This window comes from Balaenoptera ricei, chromosome X, assembly GCF_028023285.1.
Source record: "Balaenoptera ricei isolate mBalRic1 chromosome X, mBalRic1.hap2, whole genome shotgun sequence".
Lineage (NCBI taxonomy): Eukaryota > Metazoa > Chordata > Mammalia > Artiodactyla > Balaenopteridae > Balaenoptera > Balaenoptera ricei.
In genome coordinates this window covers 1,067,003-1,094,861 of record NC_082660.1, presented here as the reverse complement: position 1 = coordinate 1,094,861, position 27,859 = coordinate 1,067,003, and the positions used below count along the sequence as shown (strand labels likewise).

The 27,859-nt window shown below is 57.8% G+C and overlaps 2 protein-coding genes across 2 annotated transcripts in view; both read left to right on the top strand.

The window, feature by feature from the left end:
• ASMTL (acetylserotonin O-methyltransferase like) overlaps positions 1 to 19,585 on the top strand; it is a 21,359-nt gene extending 1,774 nt beyond the window's left edge. The window contains exons 3-10 of the mRNA XM_059911706.1: positions 516 to 715; positions 2,690 to 3,077; positions 5,861 to 6,023; positions 9,609 to 9,799; positions 11,509 to 11,626; positions 12,423 to 12,566; positions 15,785 to 15,907; positions 19,290 to 19,585. Of these exons, the coding sequence (XP_059767689.1) occupies positions 516 to 715; positions 2,690 to 3,077; positions 5,861 to 6,023; positions 9,609 to 9,799; positions 11,509 to 11,626; positions 12,423 to 12,566; positions 15,785 to 15,907; positions 19,290 to 19,492 (1,530 nt within the window). The 3' untranslated portion in view covers positions 19,493 to 19,585. The remainder of the gene's footprint in view (positions 1 to 515; positions 716 to 2,689; positions 3,078 to 5,860; positions 6,024 to 9,608; positions 9,800 to 11,508; positions 11,627 to 12,422; positions 12,567 to 15,784; positions 15,908 to 19,289) is intronic.
• A 5,143-nt stretch (positions 19,586 to 24,728) lies between these two features.
• Positions 24,729 to 27,843, top strand: SLC25A6 (solute carrier family 25 member 6). Its single transcript, XM_059910854.1, has 4 exons — positions 24,729 to 24,952; positions 25,580 to 26,066; positions 26,745 to 26,885; positions 27,294 to 27,843. The coding sequence occupies exons 1-4, from the start codon at positions 24,842 to 24,844 to the stop codon at positions 27,449 to 27,451; spliced, it is 897 nt and encodes a 298-aa protein (XP_059766837.1). The 5' UTR covers positions 24,729 to 24,841; the 3' UTR covers positions 27,452 to 27,843.
• Positions 27,844 to 27,859: the final 16 nt, after the last annotated feature.

The following is a 27,859-nucleotide window of genomic DNA, read 5'->3' as shown; positions in this document are numbered from 1 at the left end:
TGCCTCTTGTCTTCCCGGGGCTTCTCCTCTGTGTCTGGGTCTTTCCTCTTCTGTGTCTTAGAAGGACCCTGTCATTGGCTGTAGGGCCACCCTCCTCCAGGAGGACCTCATCTCAAACCCTTCGTTTCATCACATCTGCAGAGACCCTGTTTCCTAATAAGGTCCGGTTCTGAGGTTTTCAGAGGATGTGACGTTTGGGGGGCCCCATTCACGCCAGGACGGCTGGTGTGGAGAGCCCTCACGATTGGCCGCCGTGCGTAGCCACTGTACTGTGTGCCTGGGGCGTTTCCAGCCCCACAGCCGAAAGCCTTGTGTAGACTGCAGCATTGCCCTGTGGTAACTCTACTCCACGAATTAGCGCAGAAACCAGAGGCCCGTCTCATCCGGCTCTGCAGGCTGCAGCTTTTTCTCCTGCTTGCCAATTCTGTTGCCCGCTTTTCTGTTTTATTCTTTCTCTTTTCCCTTGTCTAAAAGGAACCGTTAACGACTGTATGTGAATTCCACGCAAAGCTCAGGCCAACTCCCCCCAGAGGCAGCGGCTAGAACCTGGGGACGCGGGGGCCTGGCGCCGGCCACGCACCCTCACTGCGGGGTCCTTCCTTGCAGACGGCCGGCTGGACACGGAGGTCTCGGAGTTCTACGAGGAGACCACGGTGACGTTCTCGGAGCTGTCGGAGGAGCTGCTGTGGGAGTACATCAACAGCGGGGAGCCCATGTGAGTCTCTGTTGGGAGCTGCGGTGCCGAGTCCCCGCTGTGGGCGGCGGACGCGCCGGGCGCGTGGCTCCGCCTGTGTTGGGGGCCGGTGCTCCTGACGAGCCCGGTGCCCCGGTGCCTGGAAGGTGCTAGAAGGATGCCTTCCTAGGGGTCCCCGTCCCGTGGGTGCTCCTACAGCGCAGCCGGCCCCCCCAGGGCGCCACGCCCGCTCCCACGACGGTGGGGCAGCCGGGGCTGGTCCCTGGAGGGCAGAGGTCACCGTGACCCCAGAGTCACTCTGACCGCCCCAAAGCGCGCCGGGTCCGGGCTGCAATCTTGTCAAGGTCACGGAGGCTCAGCTTGTGCTCCAGCCTCGCTGGCTGCACTCCCCAGCCCCGCCGGGGCGGGGCTCGGCGCCAGCTGGTGGCTGGTGGCCTCGCCACGGGTCTGACGGTGCCTCGGGGACCAGCCTCCCCATGTGTCTGCGGGAAGCGGCTCACTCAGGGTGCTCGCGAGGGGCCGGGCACCGACAGCCGCGGGAGGTGAGCGCAGACGCCCTGGGCTCCTGAGACCGAGGGTCCGAGCACGTGTTCTGCTGGTTAAAGCCCGTCTCAGGCCTGTTCACGGTAAAGGCCAGGGAGAAGAGTCTCCCTGGGGTATTGGTCTTGTGGAAGCAGCCACAGGCCTGTTCACGGTAAAGGCAGGGGAGAAGAGTCTCCCTGGGGTATTGGTCTCGTGGAAGCAGCCACAGCAAAGGGACTCCCCGACTGGCTTGTCCTTCTGGCGGGCGTGGGAGCCCCCGTTGCAGGGTAGTAAGGGGTGTGCTGTGCGCCCGGCCCGGTTCTCACCATCTTCTGTGATGATGAGTTCTCACAGGAGCCTCAGCTCTGGGGCATCCTAGTCTGCCTGGGGTCCTAACAAAGCCCCACAGGCAGGGAGCTTGTACACAAGAGACATGTATTTCTCACTGTCCTGGAGGCTGGAAGTCTGAGGTCCTGGCGGGGCCAGATTTAGCATCTAGTGAGGCTGCTTCCTGGCTCCTAGATGGTGACTCCTCGCTGTGTCCTCGCCTGGAGGAAGGGGCCAGGGAGCTCCCTGGGGTCTCTTTTAGAAGGACACTAATCCCATCCACGGGGGCTGCACCCTCATGACCTCGTCACCTCCCCGAGGTCCCACCTCCCGACACCATGGCGTTGTGGGTTAGGATGCCGCAGGGCGCCGGGCTCTGGGCGGTGCCGGCTGTCAAGAGCGGAGCTGCTGGGTATCGGGGTGTCTCATCAGGACAACACACCAAAACGAGAGGCAGCGTCAGGCCGTTCACCGCTGCAGCTGCGGCGGGACCAAGAGGCCAAACCAGAGGGCATGCCAGCTCCCCCGTCCCCTTTCCCCCAGGAAAGGGCCCGGGCGAGGGTCGGGGGGTGGGCGCAGGTGTGGGGACCACGGGGGTGGGTTCACTGCCGGGGGGGCCCCAGATTACTGCCCCTGTCACTTTATGGACCCGTGTCTGGCCCGGAGGGAGAGGCAGGGGAGTCAGGGTGGAGGGAGGGGCTTCACGAGCCCCTCTTCCCTCGTAAGGAGGTCTCAGCAGTGGCGCCCGCGGAAGACCTGGGCCGAGGACCCACATGGATGGACATCCGAGGGACGGGGATGCAGGTGGCAGGAGAGCACAGCCGGGGGCCTGGGTCCTTGACAGCGATCCCCTTCCCCTCAGAGAGCCTGCTGGCGGCCATGCGCCAGGCCTGGGGTGGGGGGCAGCTCCCTGAGTGCTCGCCAGGTGCCCCTCGTCACGTCCCACGGGCGGGACCGAGGGGGTCACTTGGGATCTGGGCCCGGACGCCCCAGGGCACAGCCACCCAGGTCTGAGGTTGGCGGGTTCCCCTGCAGGGGTCCTGGCTGCAGGTCTGCTGACCCCGGGAAGGTCAACGTCGTTGCCGTCTTCTCTCCCCTCCTCCCCCCCCCCCCCCCCCCCCCCGCTACCGTGGTTCCCCGCCCCAGGGACAAGGCTGGCGGCTACGGGATCCAGGCGCTGGGCGGGATGCTGGTGGAGAACGTGCACGGGGACTTCCTCAACGTCGTGGGCTTCCCCCTGAACCACTTCTGCAAGGAGCTGGCACGCCTGTACTACCCGCCCCGCCCCGAGGGCCTGCGGCGGGTCAAGCGCGACTCCATCCCCGCCGTCGACACCTTCGAGAATCTCAGTGACACGGAGGGAGGTGGCTCGGACCCAGGTCCGAGCGCCGAGGGCGGCCGTGGTGGCGAGGAGGCGGACGGAGACCGGTCACAGGCTCCCGGAGCGCTGGACGCAGCCCTTAACGGGGCGGACAGCCGGCCCCCGTTCCCCACGGGCCTCCTGGAGCTGATGGACGGCTTCAAAGCATCCAAGGTACTCGTGTGATTCGTGACCATGTGACCCCAACACAGGGGAGCCTAAAACCGCAGGCATCCATCCTCCCCCATCCCGGGGACCACAGCTCAAGGTGTCCCAGGGCCAAGGTCCCTGCAGAGGCTCCGGCGGGGGGGGGGGCCTTCCCGCCTCTTCCAGCTTCTGGGGGCTCCAGGCGTCCCTGGGCTTGTGGCCGCCTCGCTCCCGTCTCTGCCTCCGTCTTCCCGGGGCTTCTCCTCTGTGTCTGTGTCTCTCCTCTTCTGTCTCTTAGAAGGACCCTGTCATTGGTTGTAGGGCCACCCTCCTCCAGGGGGACCTCATCTCAGACCCTTCCCTTCATCACATCTGCAGAGATCCTGTTTCCACATAAGGTCTCATTCCCATATTTGGGGGGTCAGGGCATGCACATATCCTTTTGGGGCCACTGTCGAGCCCATAACTGTGGTCTGTGCCTGGAGGGGGCAGGGCGGGGTCTGTGCGGGTGTTTGAAGGTGAGCAGGGCTCACGTGACCCCAGCGAGGGGCCCACACTATGTGCCCAGCCCAGGGAGGTGGGGCTGGAATGCCGGCCGTGCGGCCGCCTCTGGGACCCTGCAGCCCTGCTGGCCGGGCAGCAGGTGGATTGTGGCCCCCAGGACACCAGCTGCCCGCAGGGCAGACCAGGTCAGGGCGTGTGGCCTCGTCGTCCTGTGGCCTCGGGGTCCCGGGCAGCCGTCCCAGCCAGAGGGTGTCCTGGGCAGGGGAGGGTCAGCACTGGGCCAGCTCGATGCTTCCTGGAACCAGCAGGTACCTTTGGCCACAGGCTGCCCTGTGCCCACGCGCAAGGCCGCCGTGCGCAGGTGTTTCAGGGAAGCCCCAGGCCCGGGGCCCGACGGGGAGTGGGCTGGGCAGCGGCCCACCCAGTTGGCCTCCACCATCTCTCTGGCTCTTGTGGACGCACTTGTGCGCCCGCCCGGCTGTGACACATGGCCCGGCCCTCCCCCTCCCCCACCAGACCCTCCTGCAGCTCTGGGCTCCTGGGGGTTGGAGCAGGGGGCAGGCTTGCTCGTGCTGGGGCCCTGCAGGGGCAGCCTCAGTGGCTCGTGGAGAGACAGGACACTGGCTGGGGAAGGACTGGGGGCCTGACCTTCCCCCCTCCACCCCGGCCACCCTCCTGTCACCTCCTCCTCAGGAGAGGGGACCTGTGTGCCTAGGACGGAAGGTGGTTATGCCGCGTGTAGGTCAGATTCTGTGATCCGCCTGGAGATGCTGGTGCAGACGCGCTGCTGCAGCCCGTCAGGCTGGCACTCGGTGGAGGTGTGCTGTGCTTCCACGGTCTGTCGATCTAGCATCTGTCCATCCATCCGTCTGTCCATTTCATTTGTCTGTCATCTATCTCATCAATCTATATATACTGTCATTACTGTCTATGTACCTATCATCTGTCCATCCGCCCACTGATCTAGGTATAATCTATATCCGTCGTCTATGAATGTCTATTGTTTACCTATATCTATTGTTATTATCATCTGTCTACCTTCTGTCCATCCATTCATCCATCCGTCTCCCTACCTATCATTTATCTATCCACCAATCTATCAATCATCTATCCACGTATCATCTATGTCTATATCTATCATCTATCTATACGTATCATTTATCTATATATATATATATCTATCATTATCTATCTTCTCTCTATCCACCATTAATCTAGCTATCATTTACCTATCTATATCTATTTGTTATCTATATTTATCTATCTACATCATCAATGTATGTATACCTACGGTTATCTATCTATATAACTACTATCATCTGTCTATCCATCCCTCCACTTATCTGTGTATAATTTATATTTGTTATCTCTCTATATCTGTTATTATCATCTGTCTTCTCTCCATTGTTCATCCATCCATTTTCCTATCATTTGTCTGTCTCTATCTCTATTTACCTATTTATCTGTCATCTGTCTATCCACCTGCTTATCTGTCATGTCTGTCTGTATCTATCGTCTGGGTCTATTATTATTCCTATGCACATATCCACCCATTTATATATCATCTCTATCTATCTCTATACATCATCTGCATGTCTGTTATTATCACCTGCCTACCTGTCTATCCCTCCCTCCACCCATTTACCTATCTGTCACCTGTCTGTATCTGTCACCTATCTACATACCTCGCCGTCTGTCCATCCACCCTCGTGTGACACGGGTCTCCTTACAAAGGTCTCCCAATGGCTGACCATGCCGACCAAGCCGGGGTCTGTCGGGGGTCTTGGAGCAAGTGTCACCCACCCCCCGCCCCAGGTCAGTCACGGTAGTTCTGGACGCAGCTCAGGTCGGGCCCTTTCCCGAAGCGCCCCTTTACTTGCCCCTGGAGGTGTCTGCGTTGTGAGGTGAGAGCTCCAGGGAGGTTTACAGTGTCACGTGAGGGTGTGTCCTGAGCAGCGTGGAGCGGCCGTGTCCCGCGCAGAGGCCCCGTCTCCACGTGGTCTCATCCTGAGGTCCTGGGACTTGGGGCGTTGGCGTAGGAACCTTGGAGGGTACCACGCAGCCCCTGGCAGCAGCGCTCTGCTCTTTCTCCGCTGGGACGGTTTCTCTGCTTAGTGTTCGTCGCCTTGGTCTTGCCTGGAGCAAACCTTGTGCGCCCTGGAGCCACGACCCACTCTCCGCTGCAGAAGTTTCCCCTGAGCTCGATGTTTTCGACCGTCCTGCCCTCCCTCTTTGGAGCCCCTGGGAATATAGAGCAATTGATAAGTCACGTTGTATGTCCAACTGTAACTGTTCTTCGCGGACAGGTCCTGTTCACGGCTTGCAAGCTCAAACTGTTTGATGTGTTGAAAGACCAAGGCCCCCTGACGGCCGTGGATGTCGCCCGCAAACTCGACGCCTGCGCGGGCGGGACCGAGCAGCTGCTGGATGTCTGCGCGGCCCTGGGGTTACTGGAGAAGACGCACAGAGGTGAGGGGTTTCCTGGGTGTCTTCCCAGCAGCTTTGCCTGCGAGACCGAGTCACCAAGTGACAGCGGCTTCTGAGCCGAGGCGGGGAGCACAGACCATCATCCATCATCCCTCTGCCCCAGGAATGCCCCAGAGGGTCAGGAGCAGAGGGTGGGTGGAAGGAGGAAACTGTGTGTGTGTGTGTGTGTGTGTGTGTGTGTGTGTGTGTGTGGTGTGTGAGGAGACAGACTTCTTTATGGGCTCAGAGGGCCTGTATCAGCCAGGGTTCTCGAGAGAGACAGCCCATAGGGTATGTCTGTGTGCACAGCATAAGATATCTGTTTATTCTTACTTATTTGTTTAGATAGGCAGACAGATGAGGTGGATGGATGGACAGATAGATATCGATTGATAATAGAGATGATAGGTACATGGATGGATAGATAGATGATAGATAAACAGATGATACGTGGATGGGTGAATGGACAAATAGGTAATAGATGGGTGGATGGATAAATGACGGATAGATGGATTGTTTGGTTGATAGGTGGGCGCATAGATATGTAGATAGATAAGCAGATAGATGGATGAAGAGGTAGAGGATAGAAAGATAGCTAGGTTGATAGGTGATACATAAATAGAGGACAGGTGGATGGATAAATAAATGGATGGATGGATAGATAATAGGATAAGTAGATGGATAAGATGATGGATGGATGGGTGGGTGGATAAATAGGTACTAGATAGATTGATAGATCAATAGATATAAATTGATAATAGAGATGATAGATAATAGATGGGTGGATAGATAGATAAATGATAGATGAATAGATAATAGATGGGTGGATAGATAAATAATAGATGAATAGACAGATGATAAAAAGATAGATAATAGATACGATCGATACATACACAAATGCTAGACGCTAAGTAAATAAACAGATACATAGATGGATACCTGATGCTGAAGATAGATGATTAATAGATGAGAGAGATACATGGAGATGACTGACAGGTTATAGATGCATAGGTAGATAGACTGATTGATGGGTGGATACTTGGGTATGTAAATAGGTAAGTAGATGGATGAACAGGTAGCTGATATAGATAGATAATAGAATAGATATGATGCATGCGTAGATCAATGGTCGATAGACGATAGAAAGATAGATAGTTGATAGAAAATACATGATAGATGGAGGGGTGGATGAATAGATAATAGATGGGTGGATGGGTAAATGACAGATGAATAGAGAGATGATAAAAAGATCAATGATAGGTAAATAGGTACATGTACACTTGCACAGGTGATAGATAGTAAATGAATAGGTGGATGGTAGATGGGTGAATAGGTGATGTTGAAGATAGAGGGTTACTAGACGAGAGAGATACATGTAGATGACTGATAGGTAATAGATGGGTAGGTAGATACATAGATAGAAAGACAAAACGAAGTAGATGGCAGACGAGGTAAACGGACGGATGAAGGGTGACAGCGTCGGTTTGCTGGGTGCACAGAGCTCTCGAGGGTGTTCTCAGACCATCTGGTCCTTGAGCAGGTGGAGAGAGGCAGGGGCTCAGGAGACCCCAGAGCAGGAGTAACAGCATCGCTTCTGTGGCGAGCAGGGAAGCAGGGTGCTGGCGGAAGCCCCCCAGAGCTGCCCCTCATACGAGAGGCGGACAAGTACACGCTAAAGATTTGGGTCACAGGATGCAGAACTTCCCCCCAGCCAGAGCACCTTAGTAACATTCTCCTCCATTTTTTTTTTTTTTAATAAATTTATTTATTTATGTTTGGCTGCACTGGGTCTTTGTTGCTGAGTGCAGGCTTTCTCTAGTTGCAGCGAGCGGGGGCTACTCTTCATTGTGGTGCGTGGGCTTCCCATCGCGGTGGCTTCTCATTGCGGGTCATGGGCTCTAGGCGCGCGGGCTTCAGTAGTTGCGGCACGTGGGCTCAGTAGCTGTGGCTCGCGGGCTGTAGAGCGCAGGCTCAGTAGTTGTGGTGCACGGGCTTAGTTGCTCCGTGGCATGTGGGATCTTCCCGGACCAGGGCTCGAACCCGTGTCCCCTGCATTGGCCGGCAGATTCTTAACCACTACGCCACCAGGGAAGCCCCTCTCCTCAACTGAAAATAATGACCAAACGTGGAGAAAGGGTCTGAGGTCCGGGCTTTCAATTCCTGCTACCTGAGGAGTGTCTTAGAAGTCTTTGAGTGCACCTCAAAGCAACACAACATTGCTCATCAACTATACTCCCATATAAAATAAAAAGTTTTTTAAAAATGTATATTTATATAATTAAAGATAACAGTCTTTAAAAAAACGTGTGAGGACTTCCCTGGCGGTCCAGTGGTTAAGGCTCCGCGCTCCCACTGCAGGGGCCCGGGTTCCACCGCTAACTAAGAGCCCACGTGCCGTGCGGTGCCGCCACAAAAAAGAAAAAGAAAATTAAGCAACAATAAAAATTCAGTTTCTAAAACAAAGACAACATGTAAAGTGCCGAATGGGGCTTCCCTGGTGGCGCAGTCGTTAAGAATCTACCTGCCGATGCAGGGGACACGGGTTCGAGCCCTGGTCCGGGAGGATCCCACATGCCGCGGAGCCACTAAGCCCACGTGCCACAACTACTGAGCCTGTGCTCTAGAGCCCGCGAGCCACAACTACTGAGCCCATGTGCCACAACTCCTGAAGCCCGCGTGCTGCAACTCCTGAAGCCCGTGCGCCTAGAGCCCGTGCTCCGCAACGAGAAGCCACCACAATGAGAAGCCCGCGCACCGCAAAAAAGAGCAGCCCCCGCTCGCCGCAACTAGAGAAAGCCCGCGCACAGCAACAAAGACCCAAAACAGCCAAAAATAAATATAATTAATTAATTAATTAATTTAAAAAATAAAGTGCCGAATGGACAGTTAGTTTCAATAAGCTTCTTGAAAGTTCAGAAAAGGAAAACCGTAGGCCCCATGCTGTTCTTTCCATCTGATGACCGGCGTTACGTGGGGCTGTGGAGGTACAGGGGGTCTCAGCCGCCGTCCCCTCTGCCTGCAGCCTCCGATTCTGCAGGTAGGGGTGTCCCGGCAGGGCCCCTGGGGGCCGGGCCGGGTGGACAGCCCGCCGGGAAGTGGGAGGAGAGTGGGCCGCCCCGTGCCACGCGGGGCTCCGGAGAGGCAGAGCCCGCGGGATACGGACGGACTGGTTGCGAGCAGTTGCTGTCCGTGCCTTTGGGCTCCGGCGCGTCTGAACCCCTCCGGCTGGCCGCTCGGTGCTTGTCTGCTCTCAAGGCCTTCAGCTGATGGGGTGAGACCCAGCCACGTTACCTAGCGCCACCTCCTTCACCCAAAGTCCGCTGACTTGCAGGTGCCAAGCACGTGACCAAACCGCGCCCTCTCCCCGACGGGGACGTCTCACTGGGGACTGTAGCCTGGCCAAGTGACCGTCCCGGGGGCTTGGAGGGTCACCTCGAGGAAGAGCAGCATCCTTGCGTCCTTGCCTCTGGGCGTCCGTGCGCTTGGCACTTAGCCGGAGAGACGATGCTTGTGCTGACATCCCGGTGACGCTGGGCGGTGGCTCGCCCCGCAGTCAGCTGAGCCGGCAAACGACGCCTGTCCTTTCAGGTTACAGCAACACGGCGGTGGCGACCCTGCACCTGGTGTCAGACGGCGAACACTCTCTCCTGGGCCTGGCCGAGTACAATGACGCCCACGTCTGGGGCGTCTTCACACGCCTGGGCCTGGCCATGCGGGAGGGGGCGGGCCAGGCCCGCGGGGCTCTGGGGGTGACGGAGGAGGAGGAGCACCTGTCCCAGGTACTGTAAGCCCGTGTTCCTCTCACGTCCCGTCGGTGCTGCTGAGGGACCAGTGGGCACGGAAACGTCTCAGATTCTGGACGGTCGGAATCGGTTGGGAATCCCAGCGGGAGGCTGCAGACGGGGAGGCTGCAGATGGGGAACGGTGGGGACGCCGTGGTGGGGAGGGTGCGGCTGGCTGGTCACAGCTCCTGAAAGGAGGGTTTTTCTAGGAAGGGGCTGCCTTGAATCAAGGCACCGTGTTTCCTACGTGGAGTTGAATTGCACAGACTTCTGCTTCTCAGCTCAGCGCAGGGTGTGCAAAGGGCTTCCCGGCCCTTCCCCCGCCCCCTGGCACCCACGACCCCTGTTCACTGTTGTGTGGGACGGAAGGGGTCTCAGAGGGTCTTGGCTGATCTTGGAGGGTCTCGGAGGGTCTTGGGTGGTATCTGAGGGTCTCGGGGGGTCTCGGAGGGTCTTGGAGGGTCTCAGAGGGTCTTGGAAGATCTTGGGTGGTCTTGGAGGGTCTCGAGGGGTCATAGAGGACAGTGTCCTGGGAGATGCCGAGGTCCCCAGGCCCCAAATCTGGGTGAAACGGCAGCAGCACCATCCGTGGCCTCAGGCAAACGACTCCGGCCCCCGCGGCCCCTGTCTGCACCCGCCCCCCCCCCCCCCCGCCCCTTGGGATTTGGGCTGACTCCCTGCCCATCCCTCTCCTGCCCACCCTCCGGAGCCCGAAGAGTGTCAGGCCCAGGTGGGTCCCCTGCACGCTGTCCTGCCGGCCTCCTTCTCTGACCCAGGGGCTCATTCCCTCCCGCCTGGGTGGGGCCCGAGCACACATGGACCCCCCACGGGGGAGCTGGGCAGGGAGCCCTGGTCTCTGCAAACAATCAGATCAGATCATCCTCAGTGAGATGACAGCTGAGGGGGCAGGGGGTCGTTACCCCCTGAGTCCTCCTGGTCTGGTCCAGTGAGACCCGAATGGGGAGTCGGCAGTCTCCCGGGAGGAGACCCCCTGCAAACTGGAAATCAGACCCTGAGGGTGCGCCGTGTCAGGATTCAGCGGAGCTGCCCTTCTGGCAGCACTCCAGCCTCGCCGCCGAGCTGGACACAGTTCAGACCAGTGCCCCCTCCCAGCCTGCTCTACCCCGGACCCCTCCTGCCCTCCTCTACCCCGGACCCCTCCCCGCCATCCTCTACCCCGGACCCCTCCCGGCCCTCCTCTACCCCGGACCCCTCCCCGCCCTCCTCTACCCCGGACCCCTCCCCGCCCTCCTCTACCCCGGACCCCTCCCCGCCCTCCTCTACCCCGGACCCCTCCCCGCCCTGCTCTACCCCGGACCCCTCCCCGCCCTCCTCTACCCCGGACCCCTCCCCGCCCTCCTCTACCCCGGACCCCTCCCCTCCATCCTCTACCCCGGACCCCTCCCCGCCCTCCTCTACCCCGGACCCCTCCCCGCCCTCCTCTACCCCGACCCCTCCCCGCCCTCCTCTACCCCGGACCCCTCCCCGCCCTCCTCTACCCCGGACCCCTCCCCGCCCTGCTCTACCCCGGACTCCTCCCCGCCCTGCTCTACCCTGGACCTCTCCCCACCCCGCTCTACCCCAGACCCCTCTCCATGATCCCTCCTGAGCTCCCCACCCACACAAATGCCAGGTGGAACCTCATCCCGGGTGCAGGACGGGCTGGGCTCCGGGTGGGTCTCCTCAGACCCTGCTTCCACCACCAGAGCAGGGAGATGACGCTGCAGTTCATGAGGGCCATGCACAGCCTCAGCAAGCTGACCACCCACCACGTGGCCACAGCCTTCGACCTGTCCCGATTCACCTCTGCCTGCGACCTGGGAGGTACATTCACCCCCTCCAGGAGTCGGGTGCAAAGGGCTACATGCGTTTCTTCTCTCGTATTAAATCTAGGGCACCTTACCTGCTAATAAGAATTGCAGAATGGGTTTATCTCTACAAACCATCTGGGGACCTAAATATATCCAGGGTGGGTGCGGGGGCTTGGGCTGATATTCCCAAGTGCTAGGAGGTCCCAGGGGTGGCCCAGGACCCCTGTAGAGGTTATGGGACCCTTCCTGGTGGCTGCCAAGTAGGGGAGGGGCCGTGAAGCCCATCTGCTGCCATCGCATCAGGTCTAATTATGCCACACACACCCTCCACCCCATCCCAGAAAATCCTTTCCTCAGGACAGTGGATGGAGGAGGAGTAGATGCCCTGCCCAAGAGATGTAGTGGGATTGGTGTCCTAGGAGGACTCCTGAGCTGCCAGCTTGCATTTCCCCACCCTCTGCACAACTTTCCTCCTGGTGGCCCAGAGTGGCTGCTGTGGCACCAGCCATTGCGTCTGCATTCCCGCAGCAGAAAGGGGCAGGGAAGAGTACAACTCCCTAGAGCTTTGCTGTCAGGATTCCCCACGAGTCTGTGCCCACCCCACTCACCTGCTCTGGGCCAGCACCCGCCCACGAGGCCCTGACTTTGAGACACCAGTGATCTCCCCACTGGCTGACCTCATTTCGGGGCACAAGCCTCAGGCCACATCTGAGAGCATCGTTTTGGTTTTGCCAGAGCTGAACTCTGGAGACACTCCAGGGGTTTCGTACACGCCAGGAGGGTCCCGAGTCTGCCTTTGCTTCTCACAGGCTGCACCGGCATCCTGGCCCACGAGCTCGCCCGGGAGTACCCGCATCTGCAGGTGACTGTGTTTGACCTCCCAGAGGTCATTGAGCTCTCTGGGGGCTTTCAGCGTGGCGGACGACAGACAGAGCGGATCCGCTTTGTGCCAGGTCAGTGTGGCTTCATGTCCGCCGGGTGTCAGCATTTGGGTGACCTTATTTATCTCGTATACAGAGCGGGTGTGTGTGTCTGTATGTGTCGGTATATGTGAGTGTGTCTGTGTCTGTGTGTGTATCCATCTTTCTCTGTGTTTCTGTCTGTATGTCTGAGTGTGTATGTTTCTGTTTGTGTGTTTCTGTATCTGTGGGTATGTATCTGGGTCTGTGTGTATGTATGTGTATATACGCACGTTTCTGTGTGTTTCTGTGTCTGTGTGTGTGGATCTGTGTGTTTCTGTGTGTCTATGTACATGTATATATATGTATGCGTGTGTTTGTGTATGTATCCATGTTCCTGTGTCTGAATGTTTATACCTGTGTATGTGTATATCTGTGTGTATTCTCTGTGTGTCTGTATGTGTCTTATATCCATGTTTCTGTGTGTCTGTGTGTGCATATATACTGGTGTATCTGTGTGTCTGTGTATCTCAGTGCCTCTGTGTGTCTCTATACATGTATGTATCTGTGTGTCGATGTGTCTCTATATGCGTATGTGTCTGTGTGTGTGCATCTCGGTGTGTGTGTGCACGTCTGCACACGGGCGCATCTGCAAACCCCGAGAACAGGAGTTTGAAGTTCTCAGCGAGGGCAGTAGCCGGGCGGGAGGGCAGGTGGGGATGGGCACGGGCCAAGATCGGCGTCTGCAGATGTCGACCAGCGACCCAAGCCTCACAGGGAAGTGACGTGGGGGCTACAGCAGGAAGGCCTTGGGGTGGATGTGAGGAAGGACTTCCCGGCGGGACTGGATTGAAGGGAAACTCTTGGCACCTGGTGACTCATCCACACTGTGGCCCGGCCTGAGGGTGGATGTGCTAGAGGGACCTGTGCCCCACGACCGCCTGATACTTTCCTACTTAAAAAAAAGAACCAGTCACCCTGCTGTGGACTGAAGTGTGTCCCCAAGTGCCTATGTTGAAGCCCCACCCCCAGTGTGACTCTTATCTGGAGGTAATTAAGGTGAAGGAGGTCACAAGGGTGGAGTCCTAATCCAGCAAGACCGCGTCCTTAGAAGGGACACCAGGAACATCTATCTATGTATCTATCGTTTATCCATCATCTATCTATCTATGTATGTACCGTTTATCTATCATCTATCCATCCATCATCTATCTATCTATGTATCGTTTATCTATCTCTTTATCATCTATCCATCCATCCACTTATTTGTCTATCAGTGTATCTATCTATCCATATCTATCCATCTATCCATCCATCTATCATCTATCTATCTGTGTATGTAACATTTATCATCTATCCATCCATCCTCTGTGTATCGTTTATCTATCTCTCTATCATCTATCCATCCATCCACTTATTTATCTATCAGTGTATCTATCTGTCCATCCATATCTATTTATCCATCTATCCATCCAACTGTCATCTATGTATGTATCATGTGTATCTATCCGTCCATCATCTATCTACCTGTGTATCATTTATCTATCTCTCTATCATCTATCCATCCATCCACTTATTCATCTATCAGTGTATCTATGTGTCCATCCATATCTATCTATCCATCCATCTATCATCTATCTATCTGTCCATGCATTATATCTACCATCTAGCTATCTATCCATCCATTCATCCATTTATTCATCTACCATCTATGTAACTATCAATGTAGCTATCTATCATATCTATCTATCTTTTATCTACCTGTCTTTATATCAATCATCTATCATTTATCTATATATCTATCATCTATTATTTATCATCTATCCATCCATCCACCTATCATTTATCTGTCCTATCTACCCTATTTATCTAATACCTATTATCTGTCTATATCATCTATGTATCCATCCATCATATCTATTCTATTATCTATCATCTATTTATCTATCACATGTCTATATCTATGTATCTCTTCATCCATCCGTCATATCTATTATCAATCTAGGTATCATCTATGTATCTATCATTTATCTATTATCTATACCTATCTATTCAATATTTATCAATCTATCATTTATCTACCTCTCTGTCTTTATATCAATCATATATCTATCATCTATCTACCTATTATTTACCATCTATCTCTCCATCCATCCATTCACCTATCATTTATCTGTTCTATGTATGTATGTATCTATCTATCTATCATCCATGTCTCCCCACTGTGAGGACACAACGAGTAGGCCACTACCTACAAGCCTAGAAGAGGGTCCTCACCAGGAACTGACCCTGCCAACACCTTGATCTCGGATGTCCAGCCTCCAGACCATGAGAAATCAACGTGCATTGTTGAAGCCCCTGTTGGTGGGACTTTGTTGCTTCTGCCTGAGCTGACAGAGACACACCTTAAAGCTTCAAATCTAGGAGCAGCACGATGGAAGCTGTGCTACTGATTCACCATATATAGGAAAGAGAACCACCAACGCAAAAAAAAAAAAAAAAAAGAAAAGAAGCGGCGCATATTGTCCATCTCTGTGCAGCTGTCTGGGGCCACCCCTTGTAGACTTGTCTGCACCCCTGTGTTTACTCTCCCTTCATGCCAATTCAAAATGTTTTCTTTCTTGTTTTGTGTGTGTAAATGTGAGCTACATCTAATCCACTGTGGAACGAGGCAGGGTTAGGAGGAACAAATAGCAAAGGTGTCTGTGTCCACAGTTAGAGATACACATTTGGTAGCTGCAGGGACAAATGACCCCAAAGTGGGGGCTTAAAATGACCTGAATCCATCCTCCCCCAGTTCTGGGGGCCAGACGTCTGAGGTCAAGGTGTCCCAGGGCCGCGCTCCCTCCAGAGGCTCCAGGGGAGGGTCCTTCCTGCCTCTTCCAGCTTCTGGGGGCTCCAGGCGTCCCTGGGCTTGTGGCCCCATCCCTCCCGTCTCTGCCTCTGTCTTCCCGGGGCTTCTCCTCTGTGTTTGTGTCTCTCCTCTTCTGTGTCTTAGAAGGACCCTGTCATTGGATGTAGGGCCACCCTCCTCCAGGAGGAGCTCATCTCCGAGCCTTCCCTTCATTTCATCCGCAGAGACCCTGTCTCCGGAGGGCCTGTCCCCAGGTCAGCCCTCAAACGTCTCTTTCTTGGAGAACACAGACGTCCCCACCGCAGGCAGCGTCTCTTTCGGTTTCATCCCTTGTAGAACGTGGTGCAACTCCTTTCCGTCGGGTGCAGGCCCAGTTCCTGTGGCCCTAACGGCTCAATCCCATTTGTTTTAAAACCAGGTGACTTTTTCAAAGACAACCTCCCGGAAGCAGATCTGTACGTTCTTTCCAGAATTCTGCAGGACTGGCCGGATGACAGACTCCACAAGTTACTGAGCCGGATCTCGAGCAGCTGCAAACCAGGTGAGACCACGTCAGGCACTTGCCTTTTGTAACACATAGAGACAGTTTCCAATATAAAAAGAGAGTACATGTTATAGAGGAAGCTCCCCGTCCTCCAGCCCGCCATCTGGTGCTCAGTTTACCGGCTCCCCGAGGACGTACCTCATTCTCGGGTGTCAGTGATGCGTTTCTGAACTTTCTGGCGCCAGCGTCTGGGGTCTCGGGCTCATGGACGCCCCCTGCGGCCGTGTCCCTCCCCGGGCCCCGCTGGGCTCAGGGTCTCCCTCCTCCGATGATGATGATTTTCCGGGCTGCTCTGTGGTACCCAGCCTGTCCCCACGGCGCTCGGAGCCAACGTGGGTCATCGGGCTCGTGGAGTCGAGGGGACCAAGCTGCCCGGGCCCCTCCCTGCGTCCCCACGTCCAGCGGCGCAAGACGAGCTCTCTTTCCACGTCCTGCGACCCTGGCATCTCCTGGGGCACCTCCGCTGCCTCTTCTGTGCAGTTATGAAACAAAATAATCACCAATCCGGGGTCACCTTCAACACCCAAACGCCCCTCCTGTTCTCCAGCTCTCAGGAAAACGACCCCCGTTCCCGATCTCTTATTTCGGACAAAAGCCAGAGCGAGGGCTGGGTCCATGCGGGCGGTGTTGCAGGAAGTGACTGTGTGGCCACCGTCCTGGGGCCCCGTCTCCTGTAGCCGTGACCTGTTCCCAGGACCCGTGCGGCTCCGTACGACTGCAGCCCCTCCCCTGGGGTCTGAGCCCTGCAAGCTGCGACGGGCACCTCCATCTGGGGTACCCAAAGGGCCGTTTCTTATTTTTTTTTTTTTTAGTTAAATTTATGTATTCTTTTTTTAGAGTATAGTTGCTTTACAATGTTGTGTTAGTTTCTGCTGTACAGCAAAGTGAATCAGTTATATGTATACATATATCCCCTCTTTTATTTTATTTATATATATATTTTTTGGCTGCATCACGCGGCAAGCGGGATCCTAGTTCCCCATCCAGGGATCAAACCCGCACCCCCTGCATTGGACGCGTGGAGCCCTAACCACTGGGCCGCAAGGGAAACGCCTAGGAAAATATGAAGAAAAGCGCGGAAGGTTAAGTACATTCTTTAAATGAGCCGGTTTCTGTCCCCAAGACAACCGTGTAGTTGAGGCGTTCTTGTTGGTCCCTGTAGCACGATGAAGACGGTCCCCCCCAAAATTCACGTCCACCTAGAATCTTGTTTGGAAGCAGGGTCTTTGCTGATGTGATGAAGTGAAGGGTCTGAGGTGAGGTCCTCCTGGAGGAGGGTGGCCCTACATCCAATGACAGGGTTCTTCTAAGAGACAGAAGAGGAGAGACACAGACACAGAGGAGAAGCTCCGGGAAGACAGAGGCAGAGACGGGAGGGAGGCAGCCACAAGCCCAGGGACGCCTGGAGCCCCCAGAAGCTGGAAGAGGCGGGAAGGACCCTCCCCTGGAGCCTCTGGAGGGAGCGCGGCCCTGGGACACCTTGACCTCAGACGTCTGGTCTCCAGGGTGGGGGAGGATGGAGGTCTGTGGTTCTAAGTATTTTGTTCCGGCCGCCCCAGGACACCCACGCAGCCTGTGAGATGTCGGTCTTCATGTGGTCACAGGAGCATCACACGGACATTCGGGGTACCCTCCCCAAGAAAGTGGCCCCAGGAGGGCTGGTTCCTGTCTGCCCCCTGCTGTGTCCCCAGCCCGAGACCAGAGCCCCCACGTGATGGATGGAACACGGTTGAGAAGGAAGGAATCGCACAACAGGGGTGCCCCCGGGGGCGAGGCAGGGCCGGGAGATGTGAGAGCTGGATTCTTACCCACCTCAGAGACAGTCATGGAACCTGGGGACAGTCAGTTCGAAGTCGCGTTGATACTGCGAAGGGTTTTGGGGGCGGGGGTCCATGCGGTGTGTTGCAGCTGAGACCTGCTGGCTAGAACGGCGTGTTAGATGGTCAGCACTCCTGCCAGCCGGCTGATACCAAGCTGTCAGCGTGAGATTGGCCGTGGAGGAAATACTTAGAGCTCAGAAATTGGCAGGCACCGGGAACCAGGGCTTCCCTCCACCCCCGTAGCTGGGATTGCAAAGGTTGCCTGCACCCTGGGGACAGTGGGGTCACAGATAAGAATTGAGCGTGACCTCCTGGGAATTCCCTGGCGGTCCAGTGGTTAGGAGTCTGCGCTTTCAGTGCCGAGGGCGCTGGTCAGGGAAGTAAGGGAAGTAAGATCCTGCCAGCTGCACGGCGAGGCCAAAAAAAAAAAAAAGACTTCCTTTAATATAAGGCTTTTGGAGCCCATTGAGTTAATAAGCCCATGTATCCACGAGTTTGAAAAACATAAAAACTGACAGAGAACAGAGTGAGCATAGCATATGATCCCAATTCTTTTTATTGAAGTAGAGTTGCTGTACAATGTTACATAAGTTACAGGTGTACAGTATAGTAATTCACCATGTTTAAAGCTTACACTCCATTTATAGTTATAAAATATGGGCTCTATCCCCTGTGCTGTACCATATATCCTTGCAGCTGATTTTATAACTAATAGTGTGGGGCTATGATCCCCATTTTGTTAACTTCATGTTTACTGAAATGCCTAGAACCCAAATGAGATTTTGCACCAAAATTCTCCCAGTTACCGTCACCGGCGTGCAGAGCTGGGGCGCGTGTGCCACCACCTGCTTTGTGCGTTTTCTGGGGGTCTCCCCAGGTAACCCAAACAAAAGGAAGAAGCACGCGTAAGCTACCTCCTGCCCCTCTGCTTCCTGCCCCAAGGCTTATCTTCTCCTGGCTTGGCTCCTCCTCCGTCACAAGCGCTTCTGAAAATAACATACGCAGAGAGGTGGGCAGGTACAGGAGTGTGAACACACACACGCGTACTTTCTACTTCTCACGGCTCTCGTGTAGGTTGCCCCCAGCAACGTGCAGCTCCACATGCAAACACCACGCTACATAAAACAACCAACAAGGACCTACTGTACAGCACAGGGAACTCTGCTCTATATACGTACATGTATAACGGAGCCACTTGTCTGTACACCTAAAACTAAGACATTGCAAATCAACTATAATTAAAAAAAAAAAAAAGATAATCTCACTGAACCAATTAAAAGTCAGAAAAAAGAAAAAAAATCCTGCTCCTGGTGCCCTCGTGGCCGGTGGCAGCCCTGTGCCACGCAGGTCGGCCCGGGACACTGCTGCCAGGGAAGTCCCTGTGCGGTCCCTTTCGGCATCAGGGAGGCTGCAGCTGTGTCCCTACACTCAGAACCCCTGCCGTCCGTGTCTTCCTGCAGCGAAGCCCTTCAGTGGGGAGCCCGGGGCCCCCGCAGGCTGGGTCCTGAGGCTCCTCCCCCACCCCGTCTCTCTCTGTTTCTGCGTCTCTGGTTCCCCAGGCGGTGGCCTCCTGGTGGCGGAAGCGGCGGCGGCGGAGGAGGGGGCGTCGCGGAGCCCCCGGCTGCGGACCCTGAGCGCCGGGCAGCCCCGGAGCCCCGACGAGCACCGCCGCCTCCTGCAGCGACACGGCTTCCGGGACGTGCGGGTGGCGCGCGCGGGGGACCTGCTGCGCGTGGTCCTGGGCACCCGAGCTGCGCCCTGAGGGTCACCGGGAACCCGGCGGGGCCCAGCGCCCGGCAGTGAAGGGTCCCTGGAGAGCAGGTGTCACCGGACAGATTAAAGGAGGCGGAAAGCACGGCTGTCTCCGCGCGTCTGTGGCGCTCTGGACCCGGGGGACGCGCCCGGTGGTGGGACGCGCGGGCCGGGAGCGCCGGGGGCGGGGGGACCCCGGGGCCGGCGGGGGATGCGCGGGCCAGGCCAGGTCCCCGGGAGATGTCAGCATCTCCCTCGCTCCCTCTTCGCTGGTGACTAGATCTCGGCGCATCTAGACCCTATTTCCCAGTGCTTCACTCCTATTTTCAGTGCGTTTGTCCTCTGCCCTCCCGGCCGTGTGGACACACCGATCGGTGGATGCCTTCTCTTACGCTCAGGGCGGCGGAACCCACCTCTGCCCCCGTCCATGGTGAAACCGCGTCCAGGAGCTCACGCGGGGGGAGGTTTACGGGGTCAGGATGCTTGTTTACTGCAAACGTCCTCCAGGCACCTGTGTGAGGCCAAGTGTCTCTTAAAGACTAGGCGAGCACAGTGGTGACTGTGTAGCAACGTGTACGTTGTCTGTGACGTGTACACCGCTATCGTTAGAAACCAGTGCCCCGAATGTCAGGTGGGGTCCTTTCAAACAGGCCCCCTGTTGAGTGTTGACAGTTCACCTGTGCTTTCCAGCTAAAACCACCACAGACTGTTAGATACATAACTTCCAAAAATAGAGACGTATAATTTTCTAGGTGTAAGGATATATTTTAGGGGCTTCCCTGGTGGCGCAGTGGTTAAGAATCCGCCTGCCAACACAGGGGACACGGGCTTGAGCCCTGGTCCGGGAAGATCCCACATGCCGCGGAGCAACTAAGCCCATGCGCCACAACTACTGAGCCTGCGCTCTAGAGCCCGTGAGCCACAACTACTGAGCCCACGTGCCACAACTACTGAAGCCTGCACGCCTAGAGCCCGTGCTCCACAACAAGAGAATCCACTGCAATGAGAAGCCCGCGCACCGCAACAGAGTAGCTCCCGCTCGCCACAACTAGAGAAAGCCCGCATGCAGCAACGAAGACCCAACGCAGCCAAAAATAAATAATTTTTTAAAATCCTTTAAAGAAAAAGAATATATCATATATTTAGAGCATACAAACTATGTATGTCATATATAAATGTATAAGTATATATTTATAACATAATATCCACACACACACAAGTATATAATTTTGGACAGACTCCAATTTAAAGAAAAAAATCACAAATTGTGTCTCCATGTGAGGCAAAGAGAGAGGAGGGAGGAAATGCCACACTGGTTGTAAAGGGAGCTGTGCCATCCCGATGGAGTGCCGGCAGCTCTCCCGAGTGAGAGGGGCAAAGGACAGGGGTCACGGCCCCCCGTCCGTCTGGCCCCGGTGTGGACCTGCAGCCTCAGTGAAACTGCAGCCAGGCCCGCAGGAGCACAGAGCAGCGCCCCGCCCACCCGGGTCCCCTCTGCCCGCCCCGGCCCTTCACCTGGGCAGGGCGGTGCTCGGCCGCTGGCAGGGCCACATCCGCTGCGCGGTTCTCCGGGGGCCACTCCCTTCCGCCCCCTTCCTCTCCCGGGAGAAGAGGTGCGTCCCTGCAGGTGACCCTGCCTCAGCCAAGGGCACCGTGTTGCAGCAGGGCTGGGTCCCCAGTGACAAGCGATGGGTACAGGGCATGTGGAACGCCTGCGCTCTGGCCGGTCAGGGAGCCAGCCGTCTTGACACTGGCTTTGCTAGAAGAAACTGCACTTGTAACCGGAGGTGTCAGAGCGCCCGCCACGGCCGGGGGGAGGGGGGGTGGTGCCCGACCCCCCCTTAGTCCTGGCTACTGTGCGCACTGCGGGCTGCGGGCAGGGGGGCTGCTACAGGCAGGGCTCTGACCCACGGCTGTGCCCGTGAACCAAGGATGCGCCCGAGGGACACGCCCAGTTGGAAGAGTCACGGGCAGATGACGTGTGGGAGCAATGAAGGGCCCACGGCTTCCGTATACTGCTCTCTCCTTCCTGTGTTGCAACAGTTTGCAGTAAAAGAAAAAAAGAAAAAGGTAAGAAATTAAAAGGTGAGAAGAGAAAATATGACTTACACACAACCTGTCTCTTCATTTCTTAGAAATACATGCAAAAGCAGGATTTGGGGGGAAGCTGGCGTAAAACAGTGTACGGGTGTGGCTACCCGCACGTGCCTGTGTCTTTAAATCAACAGGGATTTCTAGGCTGGAACTGCCCTGGACCTGACGCCCGCCCTCCGGGCCACCTTCATTCATCCATCCATCCACTCACTCACTCAGGAGATGTCTGAGCGCCCGCTGCAGACCGGGCCTGTCCATTCATTCATCCATTCACTCACTCAGGAGATGTCTGAGCGCCCGCTGCAGACCCGGCCTGTCCATCCATCCATCCATTCATTCATTCACTCAGGAGATGTCTGAGTGCCTGCTGCAGACCTGGCCCGTCCGGACCCATCACTGGGTGACACCTCTGTCCTCTCCACTTGTCTGGGGCGGACGGGGACTGGGCGGAGGGGACGATAAGGATGACACCCGAGACAGCAGCGTGTGGCCCCCCCAGGTCCCCCCTGCAGGGTCCCTCCACCAGGCAGGCGCCTTCCCTGAGCAGCCCCCGGCCCCTCACCAGACCAGTTCACTTAAAGGCCACCCCCCATGCCACCCTCATCCCTTCTGTGACTCATTCTGAACCGTCAGTGGAAACCCGTCATCTTTAAGCACCTCCTCCACTGCTTTTCGTTAGGCCCCCCGTTTTTCAGATACTCAGCTTCTAAAACTGTCCAGGTCGTAGTAAGACCTTGGGGCAGCGTGAGGAAGGGGGGGCCATACCTCGCCCTCCCCACCCCTGCCCCTGGGGATCCTAGAACATAACCCCTTCCTCTCCCCGCCGCAACCCCACCTCTCAGCCTCCTTTCTCCCTTTCCAATCCCCGGTGCGCAGTCTACCTCCTTCCCCAAGTACACGGTACTCTTGTGCGTGGTCCTGCCGCCCTCCTGGGTCAGACCCCCTGAAGCACGAAGGCTGGGTCACCCCCGCTCAGCCCCACCCCGACAGATGCATACATGCACTGGTCAGACAGATGGGTCTGCGTCTAAGGCCCACACGAGATGCTTTTTCAAGAAAAACGCGTTCTGAACCCCAGTTAGCAATGAAGGGGGAGAGGTCACATCCATTCATTCCTCCCAACAGCGAGGTGCTGACCTGCCCGGGGGGGGGGGGGGGGCGCGGGGGGTGGGCGCTGGGAATGCAGGTGGGGCACAGGGAGGGGTGTCCCTTGCCTGGGGGAGGGGAGCGGGTCGCTCAGAGGTTAACCGCTCCCACCGGGGCTGGAGAGGCTCTCCAACAGAAGCGCCTACTTCCAGGGCCTCACAGCCGGAGCCTGCAGGACCAGCTTCGGCTGGCTGGCCCCTGGCGGCCCAGCGGGCAGTGATAACCATCACAGGGTCCCTCCATGCCCAGACAGGTGGCTCCTGCGTACGAATGCAGACAGGAGAGATGCTTTCCTCACCTGGGAGGGCCCAGACGGAGCCAGCACCCTGTCCGTGCCCAGAACCCACAGCCACTCTGTCCTCCACCCCAGAGCCCTGCGGCTGCTGCCAGCGGGAGCCGGGCAGGGCCCCCAGATCTGTTCTGTCCCCCAGTCCCGTGAAGCCTCAGAAGGCGCCAGAACATCAAGCCCCCCACACACACCCCCCACACACACCCCCGACACACACACACACACACACACACACACACACAGCAATCCTCGCCCAGTGCGTGCCCTGAGCCGCACCACCCTCTGCAGCGGCACCAGCCTCAGGCCCCGCCTCTTACCTGCTTCTCCACGGAGGTCAGGAGAGGGCAGAGCAAGGTCCTGCAAGGACACCGGGGACCTGGGAAACGAATGGCAGGCTCCGGGTGCCCTGGGCTCTGGTGGGCCCGCCGCTGGCATCCATCCACCCAGCGTCACCGGCTGGAGGGGATGCAGGAAAGCCCCTCGTGAAAATATGGGGGGGGGGGGGTGGAGCAAAGAGAAAAAAGAGGGAGAGAGAAGAAACAGGCAGGGAGGGAAATAAGAAATGAAAGGACGCATCCTTGCACCAAGGAAAGGATCCTTTCTTGACCTGGGTGCTGAGACACCATTGCACTCACTTTGTGAAAATTCACAGAACGATACACTTACGACTTGTGCCATTTAGTTATAATTCAATAAAAAGTTCACAGCATTTCAAAACACCTAGGTCTCAGGAGACTTCCTGGGGGGAGGGGGACAGATGTACTCCTGCGGGTGGCATGTGTGCCTGCCTGCGTGTGTATGCAGGTGTGCGTGCAGGTGTGCGTGGGCAAGTGTGGACACGTGTCTAGGTATGGGAACGTGGGTGCATGTGTGAGTGAGCGTGTGCGGGTAGCACATGTGCCCCTGTCGCTCTGGGAGCCGCCACGTCGCAGAGCTCGGCCTGGCAGGGGGACCCGAGTCTGAGGCCCACTGGGCCCCGGAAGGGCAGGGCCCAGGGAAAGCGGCCGGGTGGGTGGAGAGGGACCCCCCGGGACCCCCCAGTGCCCGGCGCGCCCAGTGCACCCGGAGTCTCGGGGTCAGGGTCGGGGGACCCCACGGCAGGGCAGGGTCCTCCGGGGGCGCTGCTACGGGCGGACCCGGGGTCTACCGGGCAGGGGACAGGCAAGCCCTCGAGAAACCGGGCCTGGGGGGCTCGGGGCGGCCTCCTACTCCGGCCCTGACCCCGCGAACTCTCGCTCCTCCCGCTGGGCGATCCCTGGGGTCGCGGCCGGGACTCGGGAATCACCGGGACGAACCCAGCGGTCCGAGCATCCGAGGAAGGGGATGCCGGCGCCGGGGCAGGATGAACATCGGGCGTGGGACTCAGCGACCCCCGTCCTTCCCCTTACGCAACCGCCGTCTGTCGCGTCCCCCTGGCCCGGCGTGACCTTCATAAGGTCAAGGCGGCCGCCGCGCCCCCCGGCCCGCAGGGCGCATGGGCGGGGTCCGGCTCCCTACATGCCCCGGGGCGCGGCACGCGGGAAGGGGAGGGACGTGGTTGGTGGCGCAGCCAATGGGCGAGGCGCTCGAGGGCGAGGGGCGGGGCGCAGAGCTGCTCCCGGCAGCCCGTGGGGGCGAGGCGAGCGGGAAGGGGCGGGGCTTGGGCGGCGGCGCAGCCAATGGGCGCGGCGCGCGGGGGAGCGGGGCGGGGCGTGGGCGCCTTAGCGGCTGCGCGCTGGCCGCCCCGTCTTTTCGGTCCCGGCGGCGGCAGCGCAGACCAGTGGTGCCCACCCTTCGGCTCTCCGCGCCTCCCCTCCGCTCTCTTCCCGCTGCGTTGCCCGCCTCTCCACCATGACGGAACAGGCCATCTCATTCGCCAAGGACTTTCTGGCCGGAGGCGTCGCCGCCGCTATCTCCAAGACGGCCGTGGCCCCGATCGAGCGGGTCAAGCTGCTGCTACAGGTGGGAGCCGGCTGCGCACACGCGGACGCCGGGCGAGGTGCGAGGGTCCGGGTCGCGGGGACAGCGGGCCGGGCAGGCCGCGTGCACCGGAAGCGGGAGGCTGCGCCGCTTTGTCCGCGCGCCGCCGGCTTCCGGGGGTTGCCGGGGCGCGCGTCACGCGGGCGCTATCGCATGCGCAGAACTGGGGCCGCGGGCGGGCCCGCGCGTGCGCACTGGGCCTTGCGGCACGGTTCGGAGGACGCATGCGTATGGGGCAGCCGCGTGGACGGGCCCCGCGGCGCGAGGACCGTGACCTTGGGCGTTGGGCGGGTCGCTAGGGCAGTCCTTGTGCCCTTCGTTGGGCTTCGGTTCTTTTCCCCTTTTTGTTCCCGTTTTGCGGTTCTGAGCCGGAATAAGCTGTCTTTGTTCCGGGATTGTAGCGCTAATGGAAACATCGTTGCTAGTTTGTTGTTTGTAACACTTGTAGGGACCCGTGGTGACCAAAAGATGGGTTTCTCCCGGTAGGACGTTTGGGCAACTTAAAGGCCCCATGCACTCGTTGTCTTATGAAGACAGCGCCTTTCGTTGGGGGTCCTTGGGGGCGTCTGACTTAGGCCCTCGTTTAAAACCCTGTCTCTCTGCCCCCAGGTACAGCACGCCAGCAAGCAGATCGCGGCCGACAAGCAGTACAAGGGCATCGTGGACTGCATCGTGCGCATCCCCAAGGAGCAGGGTGTGCTGTCCTTCTGGAGGGGCAACCTGGCCAACGTCATCCGCTACTTCCCCACGCAAGCCCTCAACTTCGCCTTTAAGGATAAGTATAAGCAGATCTTCCTGGGGGGCGTGGACAAGCACACGCAGTTCTGGAAGTACTTTGCCGGCAACTTGGCCTCCGGCGGGGCGGCCGGAGCCACCTCCCTCTGCTTCGTCTACCCCCTGGATTTCGCCAGAACCCGGCTGGCGGCTGACGTCGGCAAATCCGGCACGGAGCGGGAGTTCAAAGGCCTGGGAGACTGTCTGGTGAAGATCACCAAGTCGGACGGCATCCGGGGGCTGTACCAGGGCTTCAACGTCTCTGTGCAGGGCATCATCATCTACCGGGCCGCGTACTTCGGCGTGTATGACACCGCCAAAGGTGAGTGCGCTCTGCTCTCGGCGCCGCCTGTCAGGGTGCTGGGCGGGGGGCTTCAGCAGCAGATGTCTGTGGTCTCCCCGTCCTGGAGGCTGGAATCTGAGATCCAGGTGTGGGCAGGGCTGGTTCCTCCCGAGGCCTCTGTCCTGGGCGTGTAGACAGCTGTCTTCTCCCTGTGTCCTCACAGGGTTGTTCCTGTGTGTGTGTCTGTGCCCCGATCTCCTCTTATAAGGACACCATTCCTATGGGATCAGGACCCATCCTGATGACCTAATTTTACTTTAATTATCTCTGTAAAAGATTTACCTAGTACAGTTATACTCTGAGGTTCTGGGGTTTGGGGCTTTAGTATAATTTTGGGGAGGACACAGTTCGCACCCTGTAAAATAAGTCACCCTGGAGGTCAGGGCCCAGGCCCGCTGGCACCTTTGCGGTGGAACAGGTGTGAAACCTTCCACTTCCCAAGGCCCGTCTGTTTCCGTCTAGAGAGGCCCCTGCCGCCGGGTACCAGGTTGGTCTCTGGGGCCGTCCTCCCAGCTTGCAGGTGGCTTCCCCGTCTCTGGCTGGTGTGGTGACCTCAGTCTGGCCGGTCTAGTGTCACCTGGTGCTGGGATCCCCGCGTGGAGCTGGGGGCGGCCCTGTGTGTGGCCCTGGGGCCTCACGCTCGGGGTGACCCTGCAGGCATGCTCCCCGACCCCAAGAACACGCACATCGTGGTGAGCTGGATGATAGCGCAGACGGTGACGGCCGCGGCGGGCGTGGTTTCCTACCCCTTCGACACCGTGCGCCGGAGAATGATGATGCAGTCGGGGCGCAAAGGAGGTACCGGCCCCGCCCTGCTCCCGGCGCTCTGGGGGTGGGGCATCGCTGAGGGGCCTGGCGCTCGGCCCTTCGGAGGTGTAGGGCCAGCACGTGAGGTGGGGGGCGGCGGGGGGGGCAGCATTTGGTCCCCGAGTGCAGTAGCCGGGCTTCGTGGGGGAGGCCTGGGCGGGTGCTTGCTCCCTCTCTGCTCTTGACCCTCGGGTGTGCCGGGCCCTGGGGAGGCTGGGGCTTGAGTTCGCGTTCGATCCCCGCCTGAACGGTGAGTGTCCAGAGCGTCCTTTTTCTGCGGTCGAAACGCCTAGCCACCCAGATGGCGGCAGCCGGGGCTCAGCGTCGGTACCGTGTCTCTGGGGGTCCGCTTCGCGCCTGTGTGTGATCTTCTCCGTGACCCCCGCCCTCTCCCCGCAGCCGACATCATGTACAGGGGCACCTTGGACTGCTGGCGAAAGATCTTCAAGGACGAGGGCGGCAGAGCCTTCTTTAAGGGCGCCTGGTCCAACGTGCTCCGCGGCATGGGCGGCGCCTTCGTGCTGGTCCTGTACGACGAGCTGAAGAAGGTCATCTAGGCGCCCTGCCCGCCGGCCACAGCGACCAACACCTCCACATAGAGGAATAGCTGTTACGGACCATTGACCTTCGAGAAATTCCAGTGTCCTCGCGGAGGGCTGGGGCAGCCCCCGCAGAGGGCTCTTTGTGATCGGCGGCCCTGGGTCCATGTATTGATTACGGGGGGAGGGGAATCGTGACGTCTTCGTGGGTCCACAGGCGGTGAGGCACCTCTACTCGCCAGACGTAGACTCCAGGTGCTTGTAGGACCAACTCGTGTTTAAGTATTTATTTAAGAAAATCATGTCTCTATTTGTACTTAAGCACTATTCTCTTTTGCACAGCTGAATATTTGCAGTTATGTTCTATGTCCGGCGTTCTGCTGCGAAACAATAAAATTAGGGCACACGGACGCTGCTTTTGTTTCT

Coding starts and splice junctions, on each gene's coding strand:
- SLC25A6 (XM_059910854.1), top strand. CDS start 24,842: ATGACGGAACAGGCCATCTCATTCGCCAAGGACTTTCTGGCCGGAGGC. Junction 24,953..25,579: donor GGGTCAAGCTGCTGCTACAG/GTGGGAGCCGGC, acceptor CTCTGCCCCCAG/GTACAGCACGCCAGCAAGCA. Junction 26,067..26,744: donor CGTGTATGACACCGCCAAAG/GTGAGTGCGCTC, acceptor GTGACCCTGCAG/GCATGCTCCCCGACCCCAAG.